Source organism: Rhinoraja longicauda, chromosome 16 (genome assembly GCF_053455715.1).
Source record: "Rhinoraja longicauda isolate Sanriku21f chromosome 16, sRhiLon1.1, whole genome shotgun sequence".
In the NCBI taxonomy this organism is placed as follows: Eukaryota; Metazoa; Chordata; class Chondrichthyes; order Rajiformes; family Arhynchobatidae; genus Rhinoraja; species Rhinoraja longicauda.
The window spans coordinates 6,570,926-6,596,570 of record NC_135968.1 but is presented as its reverse complement, the minus strand read 5'-3'; the positions used below and the strand labels follow the sequence as shown (position 1 = coordinate 6,596,570).

The 25,645-nt window shown below is 46.8% G+C and overlaps 1 protein-coding gene across 1 annotated transcript in view; it reads right to left on the bottom strand.

Moving 5' to 3' along the window:
• Positions 1–1,250: 1,250 nt before the first annotated feature.
• ddx21 (DEAD (Asp-Glu-Ala-Asp) box helicase 21) overlaps positions 1,251–25,645 on the bottom strand; it is a 34,173-nt gene continuing 9,778 nt past the window's right edge. Inside the window, exons 2-15 of the mRNA XM_078413116.1 lie at positions 25,201–25,488; positions 23,103–23,178; positions 21,496–21,674; positions 20,778–20,895; positions 19,458–19,643; positions 18,512–18,657; positions 16,231–16,380; positions 13,787–13,948; positions 11,295–11,414; positions 9,803–9,876; positions 8,486–8,645; positions 5,228–5,362; positions 2,632–2,676; positions 1,251–1,630 (exon numbers count right to left, since the gene is read on the bottom strand). Of these exons, the coding sequence (XP_078269242.1) occupies positions 1,463–1,630; positions 2,632–2,676; positions 5,228–5,362; positions 8,486–8,645; positions 9,803–9,876; positions 11,295–11,414; positions 13,787–13,948; positions 16,231–16,380; positions 18,512–18,657; positions 19,458–19,643; positions 20,778–20,895; positions 21,496–21,674; positions 23,103–23,178; positions 25,201–25,488 (2,007 nt within the window). The 3' untranslated portion in view covers positions 1,251–1,462. The remainder of the gene's footprint in view (positions 1,631–2,631; positions 2,677–5,227; positions 5,363–8,485; positions 8,646–9,802; positions 9,877–11,294; positions 11,415–13,786; positions 13,949–16,230; positions 16,381–18,511; positions 18,658–19,457; positions 19,644–20,777; positions 20,896–21,495; positions 21,675–23,102; positions 23,179–25,200; positions 25,489–25,645) is intronic.

The following is a 25,645-nucleotide window of genomic DNA, read 5'->3' as shown; positions in this document are numbered from 1 at the left end:
TAGAGCAATACAAGGGAAACTGCACAAAAGAGGGGGCTGGGGAGGAAGGATGGGAGGGAAATGGGCAGAAACAGTCAGAAAGGGTAAAACCAGAGAAATTAAGCGGGGGAAAACATTTAAAACTTAAAATAACAAAAAAAATGTGAATTGTTGGATGATATATATTCTGCATTTCAATGGTATTATCACACTGTTCCCCCACAACACCGAGTACATTGCGAGGCATTACAGGCGGTGGGTTTTGCTTACTAAAATGGCGGACGTTCCGGTCCGTTGCGGACTAAACTTCAGTAGAGGCCATTTCGACGGAATGGTCCATCTTGTTCCGCTCTATCTTTGCTGGGAACAGCCCCGACGGGTGGAGGGGAAGAGTTACTTCGGGATATGTCACATTCCCTATGTACACGTGACAACAGGGGTACCACTGAATTATCTTCAATGTTGTAAAATATAAATTTAAGACCAATATTAGGTGGTTAAAATACTGAATGAATTAATTCATGAGGCATAGGCATGATTGAAAGCAATGAGGATATTTTTCCGTGTGCGTGGGATGGAGTAAACCGTGTTCGGTTGAATACCCAAGTAAAAATAATATTTAGGGAAAAGTTGGTTGTGGAACCTCCAAAAAATAACTAGAACATTACAGCACTGCAACAGGCCCTTTGGCCCACAATATCTCTGCTGAACATAATGCCAAAGTGAACTAATCTTGTCTGCCTGCACATGGTCCATATCCCTCCATGCCTGTGTGTTTATCTAAAAGTTTATTAAATGTTACTATTGTATCTACCTCCTCCACCACCTCCCCCATCAGCATGATCCAGGGGGAAAAAACTTGCTCCAGGAGTTTGGAGGGGGTAGGTACGAAACAGGTGCAAGTCCAGGCAGGGCACAGGGGAGGGGGTGGGGGGGTTAGAAAAAGGAAATGTTAGGGGGAGAAAGGGGAGGGGAGAAATAGGTGCAAGTCCAGATGGGTCACAGGGGAGGGAGTGGGAGGGGTGCGTGAGGGAGAAATGGGAGGGAGAAATGGAAGTTACTAAAATTGAAGAAATCAATGTTCATACTGTTGGGTCAAAAGCTGCACAAGCGGAGTATGAGCCACAGTGCACCCCGCTCTCCCGCGGCGAGTACGAACACGATTGTGGAGGAAATTATCCTTCAGCGATAATTTCCAGAGGGGGCAGACATCAGTCGCGAGGGCGATCCTTAGCCACTGCTGCTTTAATGAAGACACACAACCTCCAAAGTTAAAGGAACACTTTTTAATATCTTTGTAACCTAGCATCCGGGTAATTAACCCTCATATCTACCGCGTAGCTGTTACCCAACAATTTCTGCTAATGTCCCGTGAATTCAAAGGTCCCTGGGCCCAGCAGAGCTCGGCATGGAGCGATGCATCCAAGGTGTCATTGCAAGTTATTTAAAAGCATTCGGTCTGGCACCAGGCGCCTGGCCTCCATCACCACCCTTTGTGGGCGTTGTTGTAATTCCTCTTCATGCCTCTGCCGTTCTGACCCCAATTGGAGTGCCTCCTGAATTCGTTTTCCCGCTCCCTCCGGTCATTCTCCAGCTCGGGCAGCTCATCCGCCACGCTGAGCGACCATCGGCGGCTGTCCTGCCAGCTTCCCTGCAGGAGAGAGAGGTTTCAATGCCATCAGTGCGAAGCAGACCCACCTTGCAGGAGACCACGGGCACAGAAAAGATCCAGGCCATCAAAAGACATCAGAGCAGAATTAGGCCATTCGGCCCATCGATTCTGCTCTGCCATTTGACCATGACTGATCCATTTCTCCCTCACAACCCCATTCTCCTGCCTTCTCCCCGTAAATTGACTCCCTTACAAAGCGGGTCGGCACAGTGGCGCAGCGGTAGTAAAGCAAAATCTCTATGGTAATCCTTGGGGCAGCACAGTGGTAAAGTTGATGCCTTACAGCACCAGGGACCCGTGTTTGATCCGGAAAACAGGTGCCGCCTGTACAGAGTTTGTACATCCTCCCTGTGACCGTATGGGTTTTCTCCGGGTGCTCCGGTTTCCTCAAATACTTTAAAGGTGTAGGTTAATTGACTGCAAGTTGTTGTTGGAATGTGCATGGTGATCACTGGTTGGTTAGGACACAGTGGGCCGAAAGGCCTGTTTCCAAGCTATATTTCTAAAGTCTAAAGTAGTCCCCAGCACAGAGAATGAGGCCCATCAGCCCACCGACCACTCGTTCACTCTAGTTCTGTGTTATCCCACTGCACACCAGGGGCAATTTGCGGAGGCCAATTAACCTACAAACCCGCACATCTTTGGAATGAGGCAGGAAACGAGAGCACCCGGAGGAAACCCACGTAGGCAAAGAGAGAAGGTGTAAATTCCACACAAAGACAGCGCCCGAGGTCAGGATCGAACCCGGGTCTCTGGCGCCGAGAGGTAACAGCTAGACCAGCAGTGCCACAGTGCCACCCTGTTTCAGAGTTCCAGCATGTGCATTATCTTCCTTTCAGTTAAAGTTCAACAGGGTTCAGTTCTGCATATATATCTATTTTCTGTGCTTAGGTTTGAAAGAAAATATTTTTCATTGAAGTGCTTTTAACAATGAACTCTTTCATCCGGTCAAGCTCTACAAACGGAACAGCAAAATGTACCTTCAAAGATTCCACACCATCTTCAGGGACATCAAAGCACACTCCCTGAAATGCAAAAGTAATGTAGTGTTAGTCAAATACATCTGCTCCTCATGGATGACTTTCCACCAAGGAACGACAAAGACATTATAAACCACTGTTTCTGGTAATGATGTACATCAGCAGTGCTTATCTATATGAAATGTGGTTTATTTTAACAAACAAGTATAGAAGTTGGGAGGTCATGTTGCAGTTGCAAAGATGTTGGTGAGGCCGCATTTAGAGTATTGTGTGTTCAGTTCTGGGCACCATGTTTTATAGCTAAGATGTTGTCAAGCTAGAAAGGGTGCAGGGAAGATTTATGAGGATGTTGCCAGGACTAGAGGGTCTGATCAATAAGGAGAGGTTGAGTAGACTGGAATTCTACACCTTGGCGCACAGGAGGATGAGGGGTGATCTTATAGACGTGTATAAAATCACGAGAGGAATAGATTGGTAGATGCACAGTCTCTTGCCCAGAGCAGGTGAATTGAGGACCAGAGGAAATAGGTTCAAGGTGAAGGGGAAAAGATTTAATAGAAACCCGAGAGGTACCTTTTTCACACAAAGGGTGGTGGGTGTATGGAACAAGCTGCCAGAGGAGGTAGTTGAGGCAGGGACTATCCCAACGTTTAAGTAACAGTTAGAAAGGTACATGGATAGGATAGGTTTGGAGGGATACGGATCAAATGCGGGCAGATGGGACTTGTGTAGCTGTGATATGTTGGCCTAAACTAAACTTGCCTGTGTGGGCAAGTTGGGCTGAAGGGCCCGTTTCCATGCTGTATCACACTATGACTCAAAAGTAAAGTTACATTAAGGAGGTGTACAATAAAAAAAAGCCTCTTTGGCTACAGGAGTGGACAAATGAGCGACTGTATAAAACTTATTTTGAAAGGCACACATCAGCCACGGGCAACCAGGATGCATTTAAAGGTTTAGTTTAGTTTATTGTCACGTGTACCGAGGAACAATGAAAAGCCTTTTTGTTGCGTGCCATCCAGTCAGCGGAAAGACTATACATGATTACAATGAAGCTGTCAACTGTACATATACAGGATAAAGGGAATAAAGTTTTGTGCAATATAAAGACCAGTAAAGTCTGATTAAAGATAATCAGAGGTCCTTTTTAAATAATTTGATGAAACTGTTTTGATTGTAAGACCATAAGACATAGGAGCAGAATTAGGCCATTCGGCCCATTGAGTCGTCGGCTCTGCCATTCGATCATGGCTAATCTATCTTTCCCTCTCAACCCAATTCTTCTGTCTTCTCCCGGTAATCTTTGCTGCCCTTACTAATCAAGATGCTACCAATCTCTGCTATGAAAATACCCAACGATTTGGCCTCCACAGCCGTCTGTGGCAATTAATTCCAGATTCACTACCCTTTGGCTAAAAAAATTCCTCTTCGTCATCATTCTAAAGATACATCCTTTTATTCTGAGGCTGTGCCCTCTGGTTCTAGACTCTCCTGCTTCTGGAAATATCTTCTCCACATCCACTCTTAGGCCCTTTGAGATGTTAATGGGAAACGTTGATGAGGATAGAGTAACTCGTGTGGGTCACTTGGAATTTAGTGAGGCTCATAATGTATCAGATGACAACAAGATCTAGGGAGAGGCAAATTGGATCCAAAATTACCTCAATTGCAGAGAGTAAACAGTAATGATGTATAATTATTTTTGTGGCTGACAGTTTATTTCTAGAGGAGTCCAACAGTGCTTGGTACATGTTCCACTGTTAGTTGGGAGTAATTCCTAATTTACTACAAAAAATGACCCGCTTTGAAGATGTGATTTCAGTCTGTCTTTATATTATTTTTATAATGGAGATTGATAGGTAATTGAAGAGTAAGGGCGTCAAAGGTCACAGGAGGAAGGCAGGAGAATGGGGTTGAGAGGGAAAAATAGATCAGCCATGATCGGATGGCGGATCACTCAATGGGTCGAATGGCCTAGTTCTGCTCCGATGTCTTATGGTCTTATCAATGGCATGCTGATGGCACTAAAGCAGGAAAGGCAGTTGTGCCTCATAGTCCCAGAACTATGGATGCAATCTATCAATGCACTAGAACTAATCCCCAAATCCCCAGACATCCTGTCAAATGGATGACTAGTGAATCAATGAAAAAAGAACCATACAGGCTTTTAGCAATGTTTGCAGAATCCTGAGCTGATTACAATATGTTTAATGCTATTAGTTTGGGCAAGGCCAGACTGATTTGTAAGATTAAAGGGTGGCATGGTGGCGCAGCGGTAGAGTTGCTGCCTTATAGCGCCATGGATCCAGGTTTAGTCCCGACTACAGGTGCAGATTGTACAGTTTGTACGTTCTTCCCGTGACCTGCGTGGGTTTCTGGCCACACTCCATAGGCATACAGGTTTGTAGGCTAATTGGCGTGGCGATATTGTAAGTTGTCCCTAGTGTGGGTAGGATAGTGTTAGGGTGAGGGGGTCGCTGGTCGGCACGGACGCAGTGGGCCGAAGGGCCTGTTTCCATGCTGTATCTCTAAACTAAGCTAAATGCAGCTTCATAAAGTATAACGCTGTCACCGCGACAGAACATTGCCAATGTACCATTTTGCCCTTCAGGAACTGCATCCTCTTCACTTGATTTTCCACTGTCTCTCCCAGCTGCTCCTTCAGTCCTCTCCACGCAAAGCCAATGTTGTGCATCTCTATTGAACAAGTCAGCATCATGGTTGTAAACCCCTGAGACAAGAACATACGTCACTATTCAATTCACTGAAGCCACACACGACAGACAGACATTCAGTTTTACTTCTATCTTATTTGTTATGAAAAATATATTGACGCACAAAATGTTATCCAAGTTATTCATCCTGGAAACAAAGAACTGCAGATGCTGGTTAATACATAAAAGAACATAAAGTGCTGGAGTAACTCAGCAGGTCAGACATCATCTCTGGAGGACATGGATAGGTGGTGTTTCGAGTTGGGACAAAGTGCTGGAATTACTACCGGATCAGGCAACGTCTCTGGAGTACAGAGATAAATTACGTTTCAGGTCAGGACACGTCCAACACAAAGTGCTGGAATAATTCAGCAGGTCAAGTAGCATCTCTGGAGAACATGGATAGGTGATGTTTCGGGTCGGGTCCCTTCTTACACAAAGTGCTGGAGTAACTCAGCAGGTCAAGCAGTATCTCTGGAGAACATGGATAGGTGATGTTTTGGGTCCATTCTTACACAAAGTGCTGGAATAATTCAGCAGGTCAAGCAGCATCTCCGGAGAACATGGATAGGTGATGTTTCAGTTCGGGACCCATCTTACACAAAGTGCTGGAGTAACTCGGCAGGTCAAGCAGCATCTCTGAAGAACATGGATAGGTGACGTTTCGGGTCCCTTCTTATACAAAGTGCTGGAGTAACTCGGCAGGACTTAAAAAAAAAAAAGAACTTGACAAGGTGCCGTGTACAAGGCACAATTAAGACGAACATTAGAGTCGAGTAATACGTAACAGGCAGGGCAGACAAACTGACTGAAACTCAGAATAAAAGTAAGGATTAAAGATAACTCAAACTGTGCAGGATGGTCAGTGAAGTTCCTGAAAAGTAGACGCTGGGATGCTTGTATCTGCCAACAAGATTTAGCCACACTAATTGACAAGACTTTGGGAATATTGAAAACAAAATGAGGCAACATGTGAACTTGCAAAATCAATGTAACAGCAAATTAACACCAATATGGTCAACGATAAAATGGAGTGCTTTGATAGGTGTATTCCTTTTAGGCAAACTGCAAACAGAATTTGTTAAATATACAAGACGATAGACACAAAGTGCTGGAGCAACTCAGCGGGTCAGGCGGCATCTCTGGAGAAAAGGAATAGGTGACTGAAGGATTCTAATCCCAAACGTCACCCGTTCCTTTTCTCCACAGATGCTGCCTGACCTGCTGAGTTACTCCAGCACTTTGTGTCTGTTTTCAGTCTAAACCAGCATCTGCAGTTCCTTCCTACACTTGTTAAATAAACAATCTTGGTTAGATTCGGGAAGGACTGGAAAACATAGCAAAATGGAGCCCCTTTGTTCAAAACAAGAGGGATTTAACAAACTAGAAACCACTCAATTTAATATTGTTAAATTAACATTGTTAAACAATTTAACATAGTCTCTGGGGAAATTGTTGAAAAATGTTGTTAAAGACATCATTGAGCACCTAGAAAAATCAGACAAATTCAACATAGTTGAACGTAGAACAGTACCACATAGGAACAGGCCCTTCAGCCCACAAAGTCAATGCCGAACATGACGCCAAGTTAAAATAATCTCCTCTGCCTGCATGTTACATATATCGCTCCTTTCTTTGTATATCCATGTGCCTGTCCAAAAGCCTCTTAAACGCAACTATCGTGTTGTGGCAGGAAAATAATGTTGGGATTAATTTACAGGAGTTCTTTGAAGCAGTAACATGTGCTGTGGATGAAGAGGAACCAGTGGATGTATTATACTCAAATCTCCAGAACGCATTTGATAAGGTGCCATATCGAAAATCATTGTGGAAAATTAAAGCACATGACGTAGAAGATTGGCTGGTTGATGGTAAACAGCAGACATAAATAGGCCCATATCTCCTCAGCCAGATGGAACCAAGGGTGTGTCACATGGAACCAGTGCTGGGGCCTTAACCTTTTAGGACATAAAAATATCTTGAACAAAGACACTGAAGGTACAATTTCTACCTTTGCTGAAGACACAAAGGTTGGCATCAAGCAAACTGTGAGGCGGCCATTTGGAGATAGACACAAAATGTTGGAGTAACTCAGTGGGCCAAGCAGCATCTCTATGGAATGGATCATTGTGGGTTCCACCTTTCCTGGGTCATCGGTGGCGGCTCTAATTTGTGTTGTACCTTTTCACACCTCTAGTTCCACTCTCCTCGACTCTGAAGGGTCTCGACCCGAAACGTCACCTTTTATCCATAGATGCTGCCTGACCGCTGAGGTACTCCAGCATTTTGTGTCTATCTTCGGTGTCAACCTGCATCTGCAGTTCCTTCCTACAAAAGCGGCCATTTGAGGTCCGCCGAGGGATGTCGATGATTGAATGAGATCCCAGCAATCTGACAAATGGAATGAAATGTGCGGAAATGTGCAATTGTCCATTTCGAAAGGAAAAATAATTTAAAAGAATATTTGGTTAATGCCAATGTGGAACAAGTGCATGATTTAGATAAGGCTAGTAGCCAAGTACAGCATGTAATTAGTAAAGGTAATTCAGCCAAGTACAGCATGTAATTACTAACAAAACATTGTGGCTTATTGCAAGGGGAATCAAATACATGAGAAGAAAAGTCGTGCCTCAATTTGGGTCACTTTGGAGTACCGGGTAAAGTATAGGTATCCTTATTTAAGGAAAGATATTTCAAGCAGTTCGGAGATGGTTTAAACTAATAGCTGGAATGGGCGGCTTATTTCCGCGAGCTTTTATATAAAAATGAGCTGGGTATTCGGTGGATGCAAAGTCTCTTGCCCAAAGTATGCGAATCGAAGACCAGAGGACATAGGTTTAAGATGAAGGGGAAAAGATTCAATAGGAATCCGAGGGGTAACTTTTTCACACAGAGGGTGGTGGGTGTATGGAACAAGCTGCCAGAGGAGGTAGTTGAGGCAGGGACTATCCCAACATTTAAGAAAAAGTTAGACAGGTACATGGATAGGACAGGTTTGGAGGGATATGGACCAAACGTGGGCAGGTGGGACTAGTGTAGCTGGGACGTGTTGGTTGGTGTGGGCAAGATGGGCCAATGGGTCTGTTTCCACACTGTATCACTCTAAGTAAAGAACTTTGTGAAGGTGCAGCAATACTTACTTTTTCCGAGTTAAGGAGAGAACGTTGATCGAGACTCTTTGCTCCAGAAATGTGCGCCAGAGCAGCAGCCAAGGCCTCCAGTGCTCCTCGCTTCTCGATCAGGCTTTCAGCCGCGGCGTGGAAATGTTCGCTCACTGATGCTGGAACGGAATCCAAGGACCTTTCAACCCCGAAGTGTGAACAGAAATCAGGCGCCAGAATGAAGGTTTTCTCCCACTCGACTTGCCATTCGCTGACTAGATTTCCCTCACTGACCTAAGGGGGGCCACGCTGGCGCAGCTGCTGCCTTGCAGAACCAGAGACCCGGGTTCGATCCTGACTATTGTGCTCTGCGCGGAGTTTGTATATTCTCCCCGTGACCGCATGGGTTTTCCCCGGGTGCTCCCACACTCCAGAGACTTACAGCTTGTAGGTTAATTCGACTTGGGTAAAAATTGTAAAGTGTCCCTAGTGTGTGTAGGATAGTGCTAGTGTACGGGGATCGCTGGTCGGCGCGGACACGATGGGCCTGTTTCCATGCTGTAACTCTAAGCTAAAGCTAAGATGTTGTTATAGAACCTGCCTGAACTGTACTGATTGAGAATGATCAGCCATGATCACATTGAATGGCGGTGCTGGCTCGAAGGGCCGAATGGCCTCCTCCTGCACCTATTGTCTATTGTAACCCCCTCTCACAGCTCGTTTATACACCCAGCACCCTCTCTTCTCAAGGAACTGCAGATGCTGGTTTATACCAATGATAGACACAAGATAGTAGCTCAGCGGGTCAGGCAGCATCTCTGGAGAAAACGAAAAGGTGAAGTGTCGGGGTCGGGACTTCATTGTTCCTACTCCAACCTCTAATGCTCAAACCCTCCTGTACTTGGATCTATTCACCTCATTGGGCCCCAGTGATTTTCCCCCCCAAAACAAACATTCAATACAAGTATCTTTCCCATCGCGATGTTTGCCACCTTCATTCCTTCCCTTCAGTTCCCATCATCAGCGGCATAGAGTTGCTGCCTCACAGCACCGGAGACCCGGGTTCGATCCCGACTAAGGGTGTTGTCTGTACGGAGTTTGTACGTTCTCCCCGTAGGTTTTCTCCGAGATCTTCAGTTTTCTCCCACACTCCAAAGACATACAGGTATGTAGGTAAATTGGCTTGGTACGAATGTAAATTGTCCCGAGTGCGTGTCGGGTCGTGTTAGTGTGCGGGAATTGCTGGTCGGTGTGAACTCGGTCTAACTAATCTAAACATTGCCTGTTCTGTGCCTGTGTCGGCAGACGCGATTCAGGAAATCATCAAATATCAATCAATCCAAAAGTTTAGCTCACCTGATGGCATCTTTGCAGGAAGCTTTGATGATGTCAGTGGTCGTCGGAACTCCCACACGTTTGAACTTCAAACCCTTTGGGACAGAGCACAGATCAGAAGAGTCTGTGAATCGGCAAACTCAAGCGCTGCACTTTCCTTTGCTGACTTAACACTCCTTCCCCAGGCCACATCCCCTTCCCCATTAAACCCAAGGTTTACTTAGGAGAAGGTAAGTGGGTGTAGAGGAGGGTTGCAGGAACGCTGCCTGGATTTGTGGGTTTCAGCTACAGAGAGAGGTTGGATAAACGTGGATTGTTTTCTCTGGAACGTCAGAGGTTGAGACTCTTATAGAAGTATGTAAATTTATGAGAGGCATAGTTAGGGTACACAGTCGGAACCCCCCCCCCCCCCCCTTCCCTCCCTCAAGTGAAAATGTCCAGCACTAGAGGGCATAGCTAGAAGGTGGGAGGGTTAAATTTTAATAGAGGTGGGGTTTTTTTACAGAGTGGTGGGGGGCCTGGAACGCACTGCCAGGGGAGGTAGCGGAGGCAGATATAATAGTGGCGTTTAAGAGTCTTATAGTATGCACATGGAAGGGCAGAGAGTGGAGGGAGATGGATCATGTACAGGCAGTTGAGATCAGTTGGCATCTTGTTCGGTGCAAACATTGTGGGCCGAAGGGCCCGTTTCTGTGGAATACTGTTCTAAGTTCTAAAGTAGGTTTGAGGCAAACTTGGTCGCTTAAATATTTAAGAGGGATGAGTGGGAGGGTTAGACGGCAGAAAAAGGTAGAGGGGACGTGGGTGAGACACCACCCTCTCGAACATGATGACCAAGCTTAATTCAAACCGGCTTCATCAAGTGGCGAGTTGTTCTACTGGCTGAGGGTGCTGCACAGGATGACCAGATCATCCGAACCTGGCTCTTGCATGGCATTGCACAGAACTGCCCTGATTCAACAAAATACAACCATGGTATTGAGCAGATGGTTAGCAGGCGGGCTGGAAGGGAGGGGTTGAGGTAAACCTTCTGTAGCCCAGGCCCGCTGAAGCCAACCACAGACCATAACTCTCAGCAGCGGCAGCTTGAAGATTCCTGCAAGATCAGCGATCGACTCGAGACATGCAAGAAAGAGAGATTCAGATATCACAGGGAAGGGTCGAGCGCTGGGTGACAAAAACAAGGACAAAAGCTCCACTACATAAATAAGAGCTTTCATGTGTTAAAAATAACCGCTTTGGAGACACAGCAGATACTGGAATCTGGAACAGGGCACAAAGTGCTGGAGGAACTCAGCGGGCCAGGCAGCGTCTCTGGAGAAAAAGGATGGGTGATGTTGTGGGTCGGGGCTCCTCTTCAGAATTTGTTCTGACGAGTCTGAAGAAGGTCCCGATCTGAAAGGTTACCCATCCTTTTTCTCCAGAGATACAGCCTGACCCGCTGTTACTTCACCACTTTGTGTCCATACTTTCCTATGTCCTTCATTCAATACACTTGACGTTAAACACTTACAGCTTTCACCTCTACGGTCCTCAGAGAGGCTTCCTCCTTGCGCTGATACAGGCAGATGGAGACCCCAGGGCGCCCGGCCCTACCAGTACGCCCGGAACGATGAATGTACGAGTCCACGTCCTAAATCAGGGAACGGAAAAGTTTTGTTTTAGTTTAGAGATATACACCTGTACCAAGGCAATGAACATACAAGCCTGTGCGTCTTTGGAGTGGGGGAGGAAATCAAAGAACTCGGAGAAAACCCAAACGGGGAACCTGCAAACTCCGTACAGACAAGCACCCGTGGTTGGGATCGAACCCGGGTCTCTGGCGCTGCAAGGCAGCATCTCTATCGCTGCTCCACCCAGTTAGAAGAAAAAAAAAATCTTCATCCAAAAAATATGATACAAAAACATTGTTGCAGAAGTCAACTGAGGAAATGCTCAATACGTGAGGGAGGCTCGGTGGAGCAGCGGTAGAGTTGCTGCCTTACAGCGCCAGAGCTCTGGGTTCGATCCTGACAACGGGTGCTGTCTGTACAGAGCTTGTACGTTCTCCTCGTGACCGCGTGGGTTTTCTCCACATGCTCCGGTCTCCCCCCACACTCCAAAGACGTGCAGGTTTGTAGGTTAATTGGCTTCGGTAAAATTGTAAATAGTCCCTAATGTGTAGGATAGCGCCAGTGTACTGGATGATCGCTAGATGGCGCGGATACAGAGGGCCGAACAGCCTGTTTTGGCGCTGTATCTCCAAAATTCACTCATGGTACCAAAATGGTCCTAGCTTAATTAACCTGGCCACTCATGTGTGCTGTATCAGGATTCAAACTTGTTACAGAAACATAAATCATTATGTTCCCCGCTTAAGTCCAAGTGGACCACAGCCTGAAAGGTAGTGTAAGAAAATAACTGCAGATGCTGGTACAAATCGAAGGTATTTATTTCACAAAATGCTGGAGTATTTCAGCAGGTCAGGCAGCATCTCACAAGAGAAGGAATGGGTGACGTTTCAGGTCGAGACCCTTCATCAGACTGATGTCAGGTGGGCGGGACAAAGGAAGGTTATAGGTGGAGACAGGAAGATAGAGGGAGAACTGGGAAGGGGTGGGGAAGAGAGGGACAGAGGAACTATCTAAAGTTGGAGAAGTCAATGTTCATACCGCTGCGCTGCAAGCTGCCCATGTGAAATATGAGGTGCCGTTCCTCCACTTTCCGGTGGGCCTCACTATGGCACTGGAGGAGACCCATGACAGAAAGGTCAGACTGGGAGTGGGAGGGGGAGTTGAAGTGCTCAGCCACCGGGAGATCAGGTTGGTTGAGGCGGACTGAGCGAAGGTGTTGAGCGAAACGATCGCCGAGCCTACGTTTGGTTTTGCCGATGTAAATAAGTTGACATCTAGAGCAGCGGATACAATAGATGAGGTTGGAGGAGGTGCAGGTGAACCTCTGTCTCACCTGGAAAGACTGTTTGGGTCTTTGGATGGAGTTGAGGGGGGAGGTAAAAGGACAGGTGTTGCATCTCCTGCGGTTGCAGGGGAAAGTGCCCGGGGATGGAGTGGTTCGGGTAAGAAGGGACCAGGGAGTTACGGAGGGAACGGTCTCTGCGGAACGCAGAAAGGGAAGGGGATGGGAAGATGTGGCCAGTAGTGGGGTCCCTTTGGTGGTGACGGAAATGTTGGAGGACAACCTGAAAGGTAGATGCTGGGACCAGTACATCGATCAATCAAATGGATCAACACTAATTGACAATAGCAATATTTCGATAAATTGGGAATTAAAGAGGAAAATAAATTAGGCAAAATGTGAATTTGCTAAATTTATGCAGTTGGAAATGAACACCAATGCGGCTAACTTGAGACACAAGGGATTGCAGATGCTGGAATCTTGAGCAAAACACGATGTGCTGGAGGATTTCAGCAGATTAGGCAGCATCTGTGCAGGGAATGGATAGGCAATATTTTGAATCGAGACCCTTATTCAGATTGGTTGCAGTAGGTGGGAAAAGAGGTGGGGGTGGGACAAAGCTTGGCGAGTTGAAAAGGCGCCAAAGAGGGTGTCAGATGGGGAAAGAAATGGAGTGAAACATAAAGTCAGAGGGGGGAATGTAGGTGGAAAGAGATGGGGGCGGGGGAGATAGCCAGGAATGACATTGCAAAATAATTCATAATCTAATATTTCACCAGCAGTAGTGGATGAATTATTTAGAATGTAGAGATGCGTGGAAACGGGCCCTTCAGCCCAGACTCCAAGCGACCATCAGTCACCCGTTCACATTACACTTTGTCTCACGGTCTCATCCACTCCCTGCACACGAGGGGGAATTTTACAGAGGCTAAATAACCTGCAAACCCGCATGTCTTTGGGATGTGGGAGAAAACGCACGCGGTCACAGAGAGAACGTGTAAACTCCACACGGACGGTACCCGAGGTCAGAATCGAACCCGGCTCTCTGGCGCTGAGGCAGCAGCTCTACCCGCTGTGCCACCCGTCTCCCCAATCCGCTGCGCCGCTCACCTTTGGCGGGCAGTTCTGGATGACCAGATCGATTTCAGGAATGTCCAGGCCTCGGGCGGCCACGTTGGTGGCGACCAGGACCTCGAAGCTGCCGTCCCGAAACCCCTTCAACGTGATCTCCCTCTGCTTCTGTGGAATGTCCCCGTGCAGGCACTGCGCTTCCTGGAGAAAACGGCACAAGAGTGGTTGGAGGCGGAGAAAGAAAGGTGATGTCGCGTGTGAGGAAAGGGTTAGGATGCAACATGCTGAGTAGCGACCGCTTGGATGGAGAGTTCGAGTTTAGTTTATTGTCACGTGTACCGAGGTGCCGTGAAAAGATTTTGTTGCGTGCTAACCAGTCCACTGTGTGCAGTCACATGAGGGAGGGAATAATGTGAATAATGTTCAGTGCAAGTTAAAGCCAGTAAAGTCCGATTAAAGATAGAGATCGTCTGAGGGTCTCCAATGAGGTAGATAGTGGTTCAAGACTGCTCTCTGATGGTTGGTAGGATGGTTCAGGACGATAATGGATTCAAGAGAGAACTAGATAGAGCTCTTAAGGATAGCGGAGTCAGGGGGTATGGGGAGAAGGCAGGAACGAGGTACTGATTGAGAATGATCAGCCTTGATCACATTGAATGGCAGTGCTGGCTCGAAGGGCCGAATGGCCTCCTCCTGCACCTATTGTCTATTGTCTAAAATACGTTTTTGCCTTCCATCACAGTGCGCTGTGGTGGATGCTTGTTAATTTTTATGTAGTTGCGTTTCTTGTTGCTTTTTTGGTATGACTGTATGGCAAATCAAATTCCTTGTATTTTTTCCTACATACTTGGCTAATAAATTAATTACAATTAAAATAACAGCTGGGAAGCTAAGGGGATAGCATAGGAAATAGAAGGCAACTAGAGAACGGCCACAGAACTACAGTTTAATTACCCAGAAGGGCGGATGGGGAGCATTCTGTAGTAACCTTGAGTGAATATCCTGTAGCAAAGTGGTGTAATTGCATTTTGCTGTGACTTGATGTACTTCTTATGAATTGTTAACTGTGAAATGAGGCAGATCAGGAAGGGGAGGCACGGCCCCTGTGCGGCTGAACTCAAGACCTGGACTGGCGGATCGCGGCTTTAGGGGGAGCTGCTTCGTCAGCTCAATGGACCCTGGAAGGGGGTGCCCGCCGAGCCGGCCCCTGCTCACCCCCCCCCCCCCCCCCGAAGACCAGAGACCGGGAGGGAGCCGATGACAATGGACGAGGAGAGGGATCAGTGGTCTGGCCTACCACACCCTCGAGGTCGGCTGCAGGAGGCACTCCCGGGGAACAAAGGTGGACGTGCGAGGAGAGGGACGCGGCGTCCAAAGATGATGGCTGGACGCCCGCAACAGCCTGGGTTTTGCGGGGAACATGTAAGAACTGGAACCTGGACTTCGGAAACAGCACCAAAACATGGCGCCTCTTGCATGCGGGTTCAGTAGACTATTTCCACACACTTGCTAATCGAGGATTAGGTAATGGAAATACTCTACTGGACGGGTTGTCAGAAAAGGAATTCCACTGTGTACGCACTTCTCACGTGACAATAAAAGCACCATTGATGCATTGAACTCAGCGCTCGGGATTTGGCCCTTGGACTGGGTCGTGACCGGTGCCGGGGTAAAACCGCGAGCTGGGCTGCGGACAGAGCCTCCTGCCACACTGGGCATTGCCAACTGCAAGCTGTGTTTCCATGCTGTCTCCACAATAAAGCCTGCATTCATTAACACCTTGTTTGAGTGGTCTCCAATACCAAATATTCACAGTCAAAACACCTATAGCAAGTGGTGCTTGTTGCTCTACATCGAGCAAACCAACAGATGCTGTGTGAGCACAAGCAGTTGGGGAACTACCAAGCTCCAAGCTGGAATAGGAATCGGACAATTTCTCACTGGTTTTTCTCCACTCGGCAAGTTCCACATCATCGCCACGCTGAGATCCATGGGAAGGTTATCACGGAGAAGGCCATCCTGCCCAGTGCGTCTATTCCAGCTCTATGTGCGAGAAATTCCCTGCAAGGCCGCGTGAATAACAGTGTTTTTTTTGCTACGTAACACTGCAAGATAGATCTGTAGACTTTCGAGATACAGCGTGGAAGCAGGCCCTTCGGCCCACCGAGTCCGCGCCGACCAGCGATCACCCCTACAACAGTTCTGTCCTACACACTGGGGACAATTTGCAGAAGCCAATTAACCTACAAACCCAGGGGTGGGGGAGATGTGCTCGATGCAGAGCAAAAAGCACCACTTGCTCCAGGTGCTTTCACTGTGAATGTTTGGTTTCGGTATTGGAGACCACTCAAACAAGGTGTTAATCAATGCAGGCTTTATTGTGGAGAAAGCATCCAATAATGAAGGTGCCGGACCACCAGTTGCCGGAAAATCGCAGGTGTCCCTGCACAACACTCTGCCTTGGGGAGGATAATATATGGTACCTGTTTTAGAGAGTTGTTCATCGTCAGCTCGTTTACTTCCTTCTTTGTCTCACAGAAGACAATAGTCCGCCCGTGACTGCCGCTGTACACCTGGATGACGTCACCGATGACCGATGGCCGCTGTGACCAATGGCACGTAATGGCCAGATGCTAGCAGGGAAAGACAAGTGGGGATTTGAGGCAAGGCTAATGATAAGACAGGCAAAACACCACTCCGTATCAGAGCAGTAAGCAACGTGCGGATGCACCTGTACAAACGAGGAGCTGCAGATGCTGGTTTACCAAAAGGACAGAGTGCTGGGGTAACTCAGAAGGTCAAGTAGCATCTCTGGTGAACATGGATGGGTGAGGGTTAGGATGGGGACTCTTGTTCACACTGAAGTCCTCCAGACTATCAGTCTGAAGGGTCCCAACCCGACATTCCAGTGCGAAGAAGTGTCCTGATCTGAAACCTCATCTCTCCATGTTCTCCAGAGATGCTGCCTTATTCACTGAGTTAGTCCAGTTCTTTGTGTCCTTTTTTAAACAATACTTCCTGGGATTCAATACCATGTTGAAGTTCTTCCAATGAAAAGAAATAGAATTTTACAGGCTGCATATACAGGTGCTCCCCAGGTTACGATGGTTCGACTTGCGATAGTTCAACTTTGCGATGGTGCAAATGGCAGTGACCCATAGCGAGCCGCCGCTCGCTTCCCGGCACCTGATTACGCATTTTCAATGCATTTTGACTTACAATACTTTCGGTTTCGGATGGGTTTCTCGGAGCGGAACCCCATCGGAAGCTGAGGAATACCTGGAATTCAACTATAAAGCTTACTTTAAAAAAAGGTGTTTATTCACAAAATGCTGGAGTAGCCCAGCAGGTCAGGCAGCATCTCAGGATAGAAGGAATGGGCGACGCTTCGGGTCGAGACCCTTCATCAGTCTGAAGTCTCGACCCGAAACGTCGCCCATTCCTTCTCTCCCGAGATGCTGCCTGACCTGCTGAGTTACTCCAGCATTTTGTGAATAAATACCTTCGATTTGTACCAGCATCTGCAGTTATTTTCTTACTTAAAAAAAAAAATCATGTTCTCCAGAGATGTTGAATGACCGACTGAGTTACCCCAGCATTTTGTGTCATTTTTTTGCAAACCAACATTTGCCGTTCTTTGTTTCTAAATGTCCCTGCAACACAATTGAATGAATCGAAGAATGCTAAGTGGTTGGACAATGGGTTTCTCGAGTTGTTCCTCCATGGAAGTTTATTAACCTGTACATAAATTAGCTAAATATCTACCTGATCATGGGTGCTTTCGGTTGGTTTTTTTTTAAATGGAGTGGAATACTATAAATTGCATTGATAGTAACATCCAAAAATATCTGAATATTTTTGCATGATTATTCAAAAATATATGAATAACCATGCAGCAAATATCCGAACACTTTAAAAAGCACTGCAGCACCTAAATGTTCATGTATGTTTCCTTCAAATTATCTGTTAAGAGGTGTATTATTTTATTAAACCCATACTATCATCTGAGCAACCAGTTCAGCCTGAAAGTAAGGAATGCCTCACCCTCCCAGCCATGTTGGATGTTTGTAGAGAACAGGCCGCAATTTGAATATTGCGAGCACTTTGGGGCACCATATCTGAGGAAGGATGTGCTGGCTCTGGAGAGGATCCAGAGGAGGTTTACAAGAATGATCCCAGGAATGAGTAGGATAACCTATAATGAGTGCGTGTCGGCACTGCGCCTGTACTCGCTGGAGTTAAGAAGAATGGTGGGGGGGGGTAATCTCATTGAAACATACAGAATAGTGAAAAGCTTGGATGGAGTTGATGTGGAGAGGATGGTTCCACTAGAGGGAGAGTCTAGGACCAGAGGTCATAGCCTCAGAATGAAAAGATGTTCTTTTAGGAAGATGAGGAGAAATTTATTTAGTCAGAGGATGGTGAATCTGTGGAATTCTTTACCACAGAAGGCTGTAGAGGCCAAGACAGTGGATATATTTACGGCAGAGATAAGATTCTTGATTGGTACGGGTGTCGGAGGTTATGGGGAGAAGGCAGGAGAATGGGGTGAGGAGGGAGAGATAGATCAGCCATGATTGAATGGCAGAGTAGACTTGATGGGCCGTATGGCCTAATTATATTATCACCTACAACCTTAATAACATTGTGCAGTTATTTCAGAGATGAGAATGCAGGTTTGAAAACCAGAGAAATTCATCACAAATCATCCCATAACCACAAACAGCTTGGTTGTTAAGATTCACTTGTTTGGTTAAAACTTACTTCTACAGTTGTCGCTGCCCTTTGAGTCCGTTTGCCAATAAGGTCGACCTGTTTGTGACTACTGTTCATGTACTTCTTTGCAACATCATAAACCCAGGGAGGACAGGTCGCAGAGAAGAGGAGTGTTTGAGGATTGTCTTTGGAATCTATTGAAAGAAAAAAAAAATCAAACATTTCATTTCATTATGGAATCTTACATGTCACAAACTAAGGAAGAAATGTTTTTGGAAGTGATAAAATAATTACAGGCAGAATGACAATGATAAAAACAATGATTCTATTTTCATCCACTAGAATCAGATTCTGGACGGCACACTGGCGCATGGAGAGTTGCTGTCTTGCAGCGCTAGAGACCCGGGTTCAATCCTGACTATGGGTGCTGTCTGTATGGAGTTTGCACGTTCTTCCTGTGACCGTGTGGGTTTTACGGCATGGTGGCGCAGCGGTAGAGTTGCTGCCTTACAGCGAATGCAGCGCCAGAGACTCAGGTTCGATCCTGACCTCGGGTGCTGTACTGTACGGAGTTTGTACATTCTCCACGTGACCAGCGTGGGTTTTCTCCGAGATCTTCGGTTTCCTCCCACACTCCAAAGATGTACAGGTTTGTAGGTTAATTGGCTGGGCAAATGTAAAAATTGGGTGTAGGATAGTGTTAATGTGCGGGGATCGCTGGGCGGCGCGGACCCGGTGGGCCGAAGGGCCTGTTTCTGCGCTGTATCTCTAAATCTAAAAAAAAAATCATCCCACACTCCAAAGATGTACAGGTTTGTGGGTTAATTGGCTTCCATAAAATTGTAAAGTGTCCCTAGTGTGTAGGATAGTGCTAGTGTACGGGGTGATCGCTGGTTGGCGCAGACTCGGTGGGCTGTAAGGCCAGTTTCCGCGCTGCATCTCTAAATACTAAAGATCAGAGGGAGTGAGGCTTGTGGAACGTGCAGAAACCCACCTTTCTTGTACGCGGTGCCCAAAATGTCCTCCACCTGCTCGGCAAAGCCCATGTCAAGCATTTGGTCCACTTCGTCCAGAACCACGTGCCTTAGTTTGGACAAGTCGATCTTCATGTTTTGCAAATGGTCCCTGATCCGGCCAGGAGTCCCCACCAGAATGTCGATGCCGTTGCGGATGCTGTCCACTGAAACGTAAAACTCAATCTTAGCTCGGCCTGGACACCCCGTTCTCAGGAACAGGACGATGCAAACCTCTCCCTCTCCATTCCCTCGACTGATGCTGCCTGACCAGCTGAGTGCCTCCAGCACCGTTTCCCCCTCAAATTCAATGAGCTGTGATTTGTGAACTGATCTGAGATCAGCACAGTTCTTTACAACGACCACCATCTGGCCTCCTTTTCAGAACAAACAATTGAGTCTTGGTATAATGAAGCCATTTTGGAATCTTCACCCCAACACAAGCACAGCATCTAGTATTCATCCAGAAATTCGGTTTTGTATAACTTCCATAGACACTGATGCAACAGTTAGCAATACAAGCAATTAAATTATCCATGTACAGGTTATGGGCAGCGCAGCGGCTCTGCTGCTGCAGATGCTCCTCCTAGCACAAGACACCTGTGTTTGATCCTGACCTCCGGTGCTGCCTGTGCGGAGTTCGCACGTTCTCATTGCAACCGTGTGGGTTTCCAAAAAAACACAAAAAGTGCTGAAGTAATTCAGAGGATCAGGCAGCATCACTGGAGAACATGAATAGGTGATGTATCAGGATGGGACCTTCTTCAGACTAATCATTAGGGAGAAGGGGGTTGTGGGAGGGAGGAAGCTGGAAGAGAGGAGAGGCAGGAAAAAAGGTAGAAACAAGGAATTGCAGATGCTCTTAATACACAAAAGGACACAACATGCTGGAGTAACTCAGGAGGTTAGGCAGCATCACTGGAGTACATGGACAGGAGACGTTTCTGGTCGGGACCATCTTCAGACTGAATAAAAGGGGGGAAGGGGGGTGAGAGAAAAGAAATATAGAAGACTCGTTCTTTGCTACCAATTCCAATTTATGATCCCAGTTGGAATGACAGTGGCAAGGAGCCGCTCAGGAAGTTTGGATATTCCAGATTCACAGGAGTTGTAGTCAGAAATAAAATCAGGATAGCAATCCAGGTCCTTCCCACAGAACGCGGTGCACTACCACTGTAAGAGATACTGACAGGACCATCGTACCCCGAACAACTGGCGAGGTTGGACCAGAAACACACACCTCATTATCTGTTTAGACAAGAGAACAAGCACTGTCAGTATGTTGAATAGCGAGCACTCACTTTGGCCATTGTATGCTGTTCCACCGTAAAAGCAAGGGACAGAAAGTTTTCTGGTGATGTCCTTGATATCTCTCGCCACCTGAATCGCCAGCTCCCTTGTCGGGGTAAGTATTAGAACCTGGGAAGAAAAACAGCAAGAGAAGAGAATCAACAAAATCTCTATAGAAATCAATGGGGGCGGCACAGTGGTAAAGTTGCGGCCTTACAGCGCCAGAGACCCGAGTTCAATCCCGACTACGGGTGCTGACTGTACGGAGTTGGTACGTTCCCCGTGTGAGGTTTCTCCGGGAGCCCGGGTGTCCTCCCTCACTCCAAAGACGTACAAGTTTGTACGTAAAATTTGGCTCCGGTAAAATTGTATACTGTCCCTAGTGTGTGTAGGATAGTGTTAGTGTGCGGAGATTGCAGGACTCTGTGCGCCGAAGGGCCCATTTCCAGCGCTGTATCTCTAAATGAAGAGATACAAACAGAAAAATCCGAACGCAATGCGTTCCCGTGCCGGCGTTCAGCAGTGCAGGGCTGTGGAGTCGAGACCCAAAACACCCTACTCAGAATCCTTGATTTCTTGTGTATCTGACTCCAGCAACACCAAAATTGCTCCGACTCTGACTGTGACTCCACAGCCCTGCTCAGCATGTTACCAAAAAGAGAATGCTTTCTCTGGGCACATTATTAGAAAGACAATCTTTTATAACGGGCGCAGGTTGTTTCCGTTTACCTTGGGAGGCCGCCCCCTCCGTTGCTCGGTCATCTCCAACTGCAGCTTTTCCACCAACGGGATGGCGAAGGAAAAGGTTTTGCCCGTGCCTGTTCTGGCCTGTGCCACGCAGTCACTCCCATCGTAGATATGGTCGAAGGTTTGGGATTGTATCGGAAACAGGTGGGTCACCCCTCGGGCTGTGGGAATTGCAAAGAAAACACGTGACGGGTTAAAAAAAAAATACCTTCGGCTAAATGCACACTTTAAAAATAAAAAAAAATCAATATAAACTTTATTCAGGGTAATAAATATATACAAAACAAGAAATGTGCAAAATTCCTCCATCATTCACCGTGTCTATACATATATTGGTTAGCGTCATATTTTCATATTTGGTGGTGTTCCCAAAAACCATAATTATACCCAGTACTCCTTGGGATGATATCCCTTCCCTTGTTTGAGGGGCATCTCCACCACACCCATCCCCCATCTCCACCACACCCGTCCTCCACCCCCCCCCCCCCCCCCCCACACACACAGAGCCTTGGCATTGACAGCATCAAGCTTCAGTGCTTTCCTCAGCACGTACTCCTGCAGTCTGGAGCAGGAAATGTTCCAAATTCAAAGCTAGGAGCAATGTTTAAAGTTAACAAAGAACACTGGAAGCAACTCAACAGCAAAAAAGGTCCACCACTGATGTTCCGGCACTTCCTTTAACCCGAACATATTATGAGAGCGCACTTGAAACCCTGCAAGTCCCCCCAGAAACAAAATGGCGCCTAGGCCGGGTGATGCAGCCGATCTCTTTCTCATCGGGACTTCCATGGCTCGACTTTCAATCGGCAGGTCAAATTTACTACCTGTGGCCGGGGTTCTGCATCGCTGGTCCAAATGCAGACAGGGCACCTTGGTCAGCCTGGATGAGTTGGGCCGAAGGTCCCATTTCCATGCTATATGACTGTATATATTGTACATGTGGATAGGAGGGATATGGGCCAAATGCAGGCAAATGGGACTTAGCTAATAATGGCAACTTGGTGGTTATGGACAAGTTGGACCAAAGCGTCTATAGCCTTGCAGCAACTTTTAGACTTTAGTTTAGACTTTAGAGATACAGCGCGGAAACAGGCCCTTCGGCCCTCCGAATCTGGGCTGAACAGCGATCACCCTGCACATTAACAGTAGCCTACAGTCTAGGGACAATTTATGGAAGCTAATTAACATATAGTCCTGTACGTACTTGGAGTGCGGGAGGACACCGGAGCACCCGGGGACAACCCATGCAGTCACAGGGAGAATGTACAAACTCCGTACAGACTGCACCTGTAGTCAGGATCGAATCTAAATTCTGTATCTACTAATAATACAGGATCTCTGGTGCTGTAAGGCAGCAGCTCTACTGCGCCACCGTGCCGCCCTAGCTCTGTGACAAGCTGTTTTGTGATTTCAATCATCACATGGAGACACTGTTTTCACCACATTCTTTCGCAAAGGGCAAAGTAAAAGCACGAGACGCACGATATCCATTGTTTAACAGAGGTGGAATTGAAAATCATACGTGGAACTGAGATCACAGTGGCAATCCGCAAGCGAAAGAAAGCAATTGTACAAAGTGAAGCACATACCCTTGAGCAGTGTAATGGTCTCCGGAGAAATTCTGAAGTTTGAGAAGGCTCCATCCCTCTGTTCAGGAGTAAGCTCCTAAAAAAAAAAGATATTGGAAATGGCTCACAAATGTTATCGCAAGCAACATATAACAAGGAATTGCAGATGCTGGTTCATGCCAAAGAAAGACACGCAGTGATGCAGTAACTCAGTGGTTCAGGCAGTATCTCTGGAGAACATATTACAAGGGCAAATGTAAAACAAACCGCTTGATCCAAAATATGATGATTGCTGTTGGCAGTCAATAAACCACAAGTTCAACAGTGGTCCCGTACAACTAAGAAGACACTCCCTGTTCGTCCACCTCTGTCATCGGGAAGAAGAACTAGGAGCCTGACAACCGGTGGATCCGGGTTCAGGAACAGCTTCTTCCCTACGGCCAAAAGGGTAGTAAACTTCAAGCTCCAAATAAGCTTTGAGCTACACTGACTTAGGAGTGTGTGTGTGTGTGTGTGTGTGAACTCTCAACGACATAGACGTGTGTGTGTGTGTATGTATGTATGTATGGGAGGGCAGAGGGGTGGGTGACAAATGGGAAATATATGGAGATTGGAGGTGACAGCACAGAGGAGAAAGGAGCAAGGTGACTAAGGTGATGGGAGATGAAGGGAGAAATAGCAAGGCACAGTAAGGGAAGTGCGAGATGCTGCCTGACCTGCTGAGTTACTCCAGCACTGTGTGTCTACCTTCGATTTTAACCAGCATCTGCAGTTTTCTTTCCTACTAATAAATTTAGTTTAGTTTAGAGACAGAGCGCGGAAACAGGCCCTTCGGCGCACCGACCAGTGATCCCAGCACATTAACACTGCCCTACACACACCAGGGGCAATTTTTACATGTATAACAAGCCAATTAACCTACAAACCTGTACCGTCTCTGGAGTGTGATCACAGGGAGAAAGTACAAACTCTATACAGACAAGCATCCGTAGTCAGGATCGAAGCAGGATCGCTGGCGCTGTAAACACTGTAAGGCCTCAACTCTACCGCCGCATCACCGTGCCATAAATCCCGAGTATAGTTATATACTTGATGGGCAGCTTAGACTCGTGGGGGGACACAAAGTGCTGGTGCAACTCAGCGGGTCAGGCAGCATCTCTGGAGAACATGGGCAGGTGGCGCTTCTTCAGCGACTCCTGGGGGGACCTGTTTTAGTGTGAAATAATTAATTGAGAACATTGTAAGATGTTGCATTTTGGGGTGTCTAACATAGGCAGAACCTACACAGTGGATGGTAGGGCTTTGGGTAGTGTTGTAGAACAGAGGAATCTCGGAGTGCAGGTGCATGGTTCCTTAAAAACGGCGTCACAGGCAGATAGGGTGGTCAAAAAGGCTTTTCGCACATTGGCCTTCATCAGTCAGAGTATTGAGTATAGAAGTTGGAAGGTCATGTTGCAGTTATATAAGATGTTGGTGAGACCGCATTTACAGTATTGTGCTCAGTTCTGGGCACCATGTTATAGAAAAGATGTTGTCAAGTTGGAAAGGGTACAGAGAAGTTTTACAAGGATGTTGCCAAGACTAGAGGGTCTGAGCTATAGGGAGAGGTTGAGTAGGCTGGGACTCTATTTCCTTGGAGCGCAGGAGGATGAGGGGTGATCTTAGAGGTGTTCAAAATCATGAGTGGAATAGATCGGGTAGATGCTCAGTCTCTTGCCCAGAGTAAGTGAATCGAAGACCAGACGACATAGGTTTAAGGTGAAGAGCAAAAGATTTAATTGGAATCTGATGGGTAACTTTTTCACACAAAGGATGACGGGGGTATGGAACAAGCTGCCAGAGGAGGTATTTGAGGCTGGGACTATCACAATTTTTTTGGAAACAGTTAGACAGGTACATGGATAGGACAGGTTTGAAGGAATATGGACCAAACGCAAGCAGGTGGGATTAATGTAGCTGGGACATGTTGGCTGGTGTGGGCAGGTTGGGCGTGTTTCCACACTGTATCACTCTATGCAGGACCAGTTTGGGAATTAAAAGTATTAAAATACCGAAGCTTGGCTCTGATTTAGTTTGGAGTTTAATTTCCTACAAGAAATAGACCACCCAGGGTGCTCACCTCCTCAATTTCACCCTCCGAACACTGTATGGAGTCATCACTGGAACTTGCGACGACTTCAGATTTTAATACTTTTGCAAGCCCATTTTTTCCTTCCCGTTTGTGTTTTCTTTCAGCTTTTTCGACTTTGTCATTCTTGGCCGACTTGTGTTTTTTTGATTTGGGGGGCTTCAGGTCACTTTCATCTGATGAGTGCTCCTGCTCATCGAGCACGCCATTTTCTTTGTGCTTGGACTTTTTTTCGGCGATCATGTGCTCTTCCAAGTGTTTTCGCTTCTCTTTATCTTTCTGGAATGAACAAAGTCATGGTTAAAGTGTGTCAGCAATTCACACGCCACAATAGAAGTGGTTCTGCTATAACTCGTGCTTACGTATCGCAAATTTCATATTAAGACACAGAATGCTGGAGTAACTCAGCGGATCAGACAGTGTCTCTGGAGAAAAA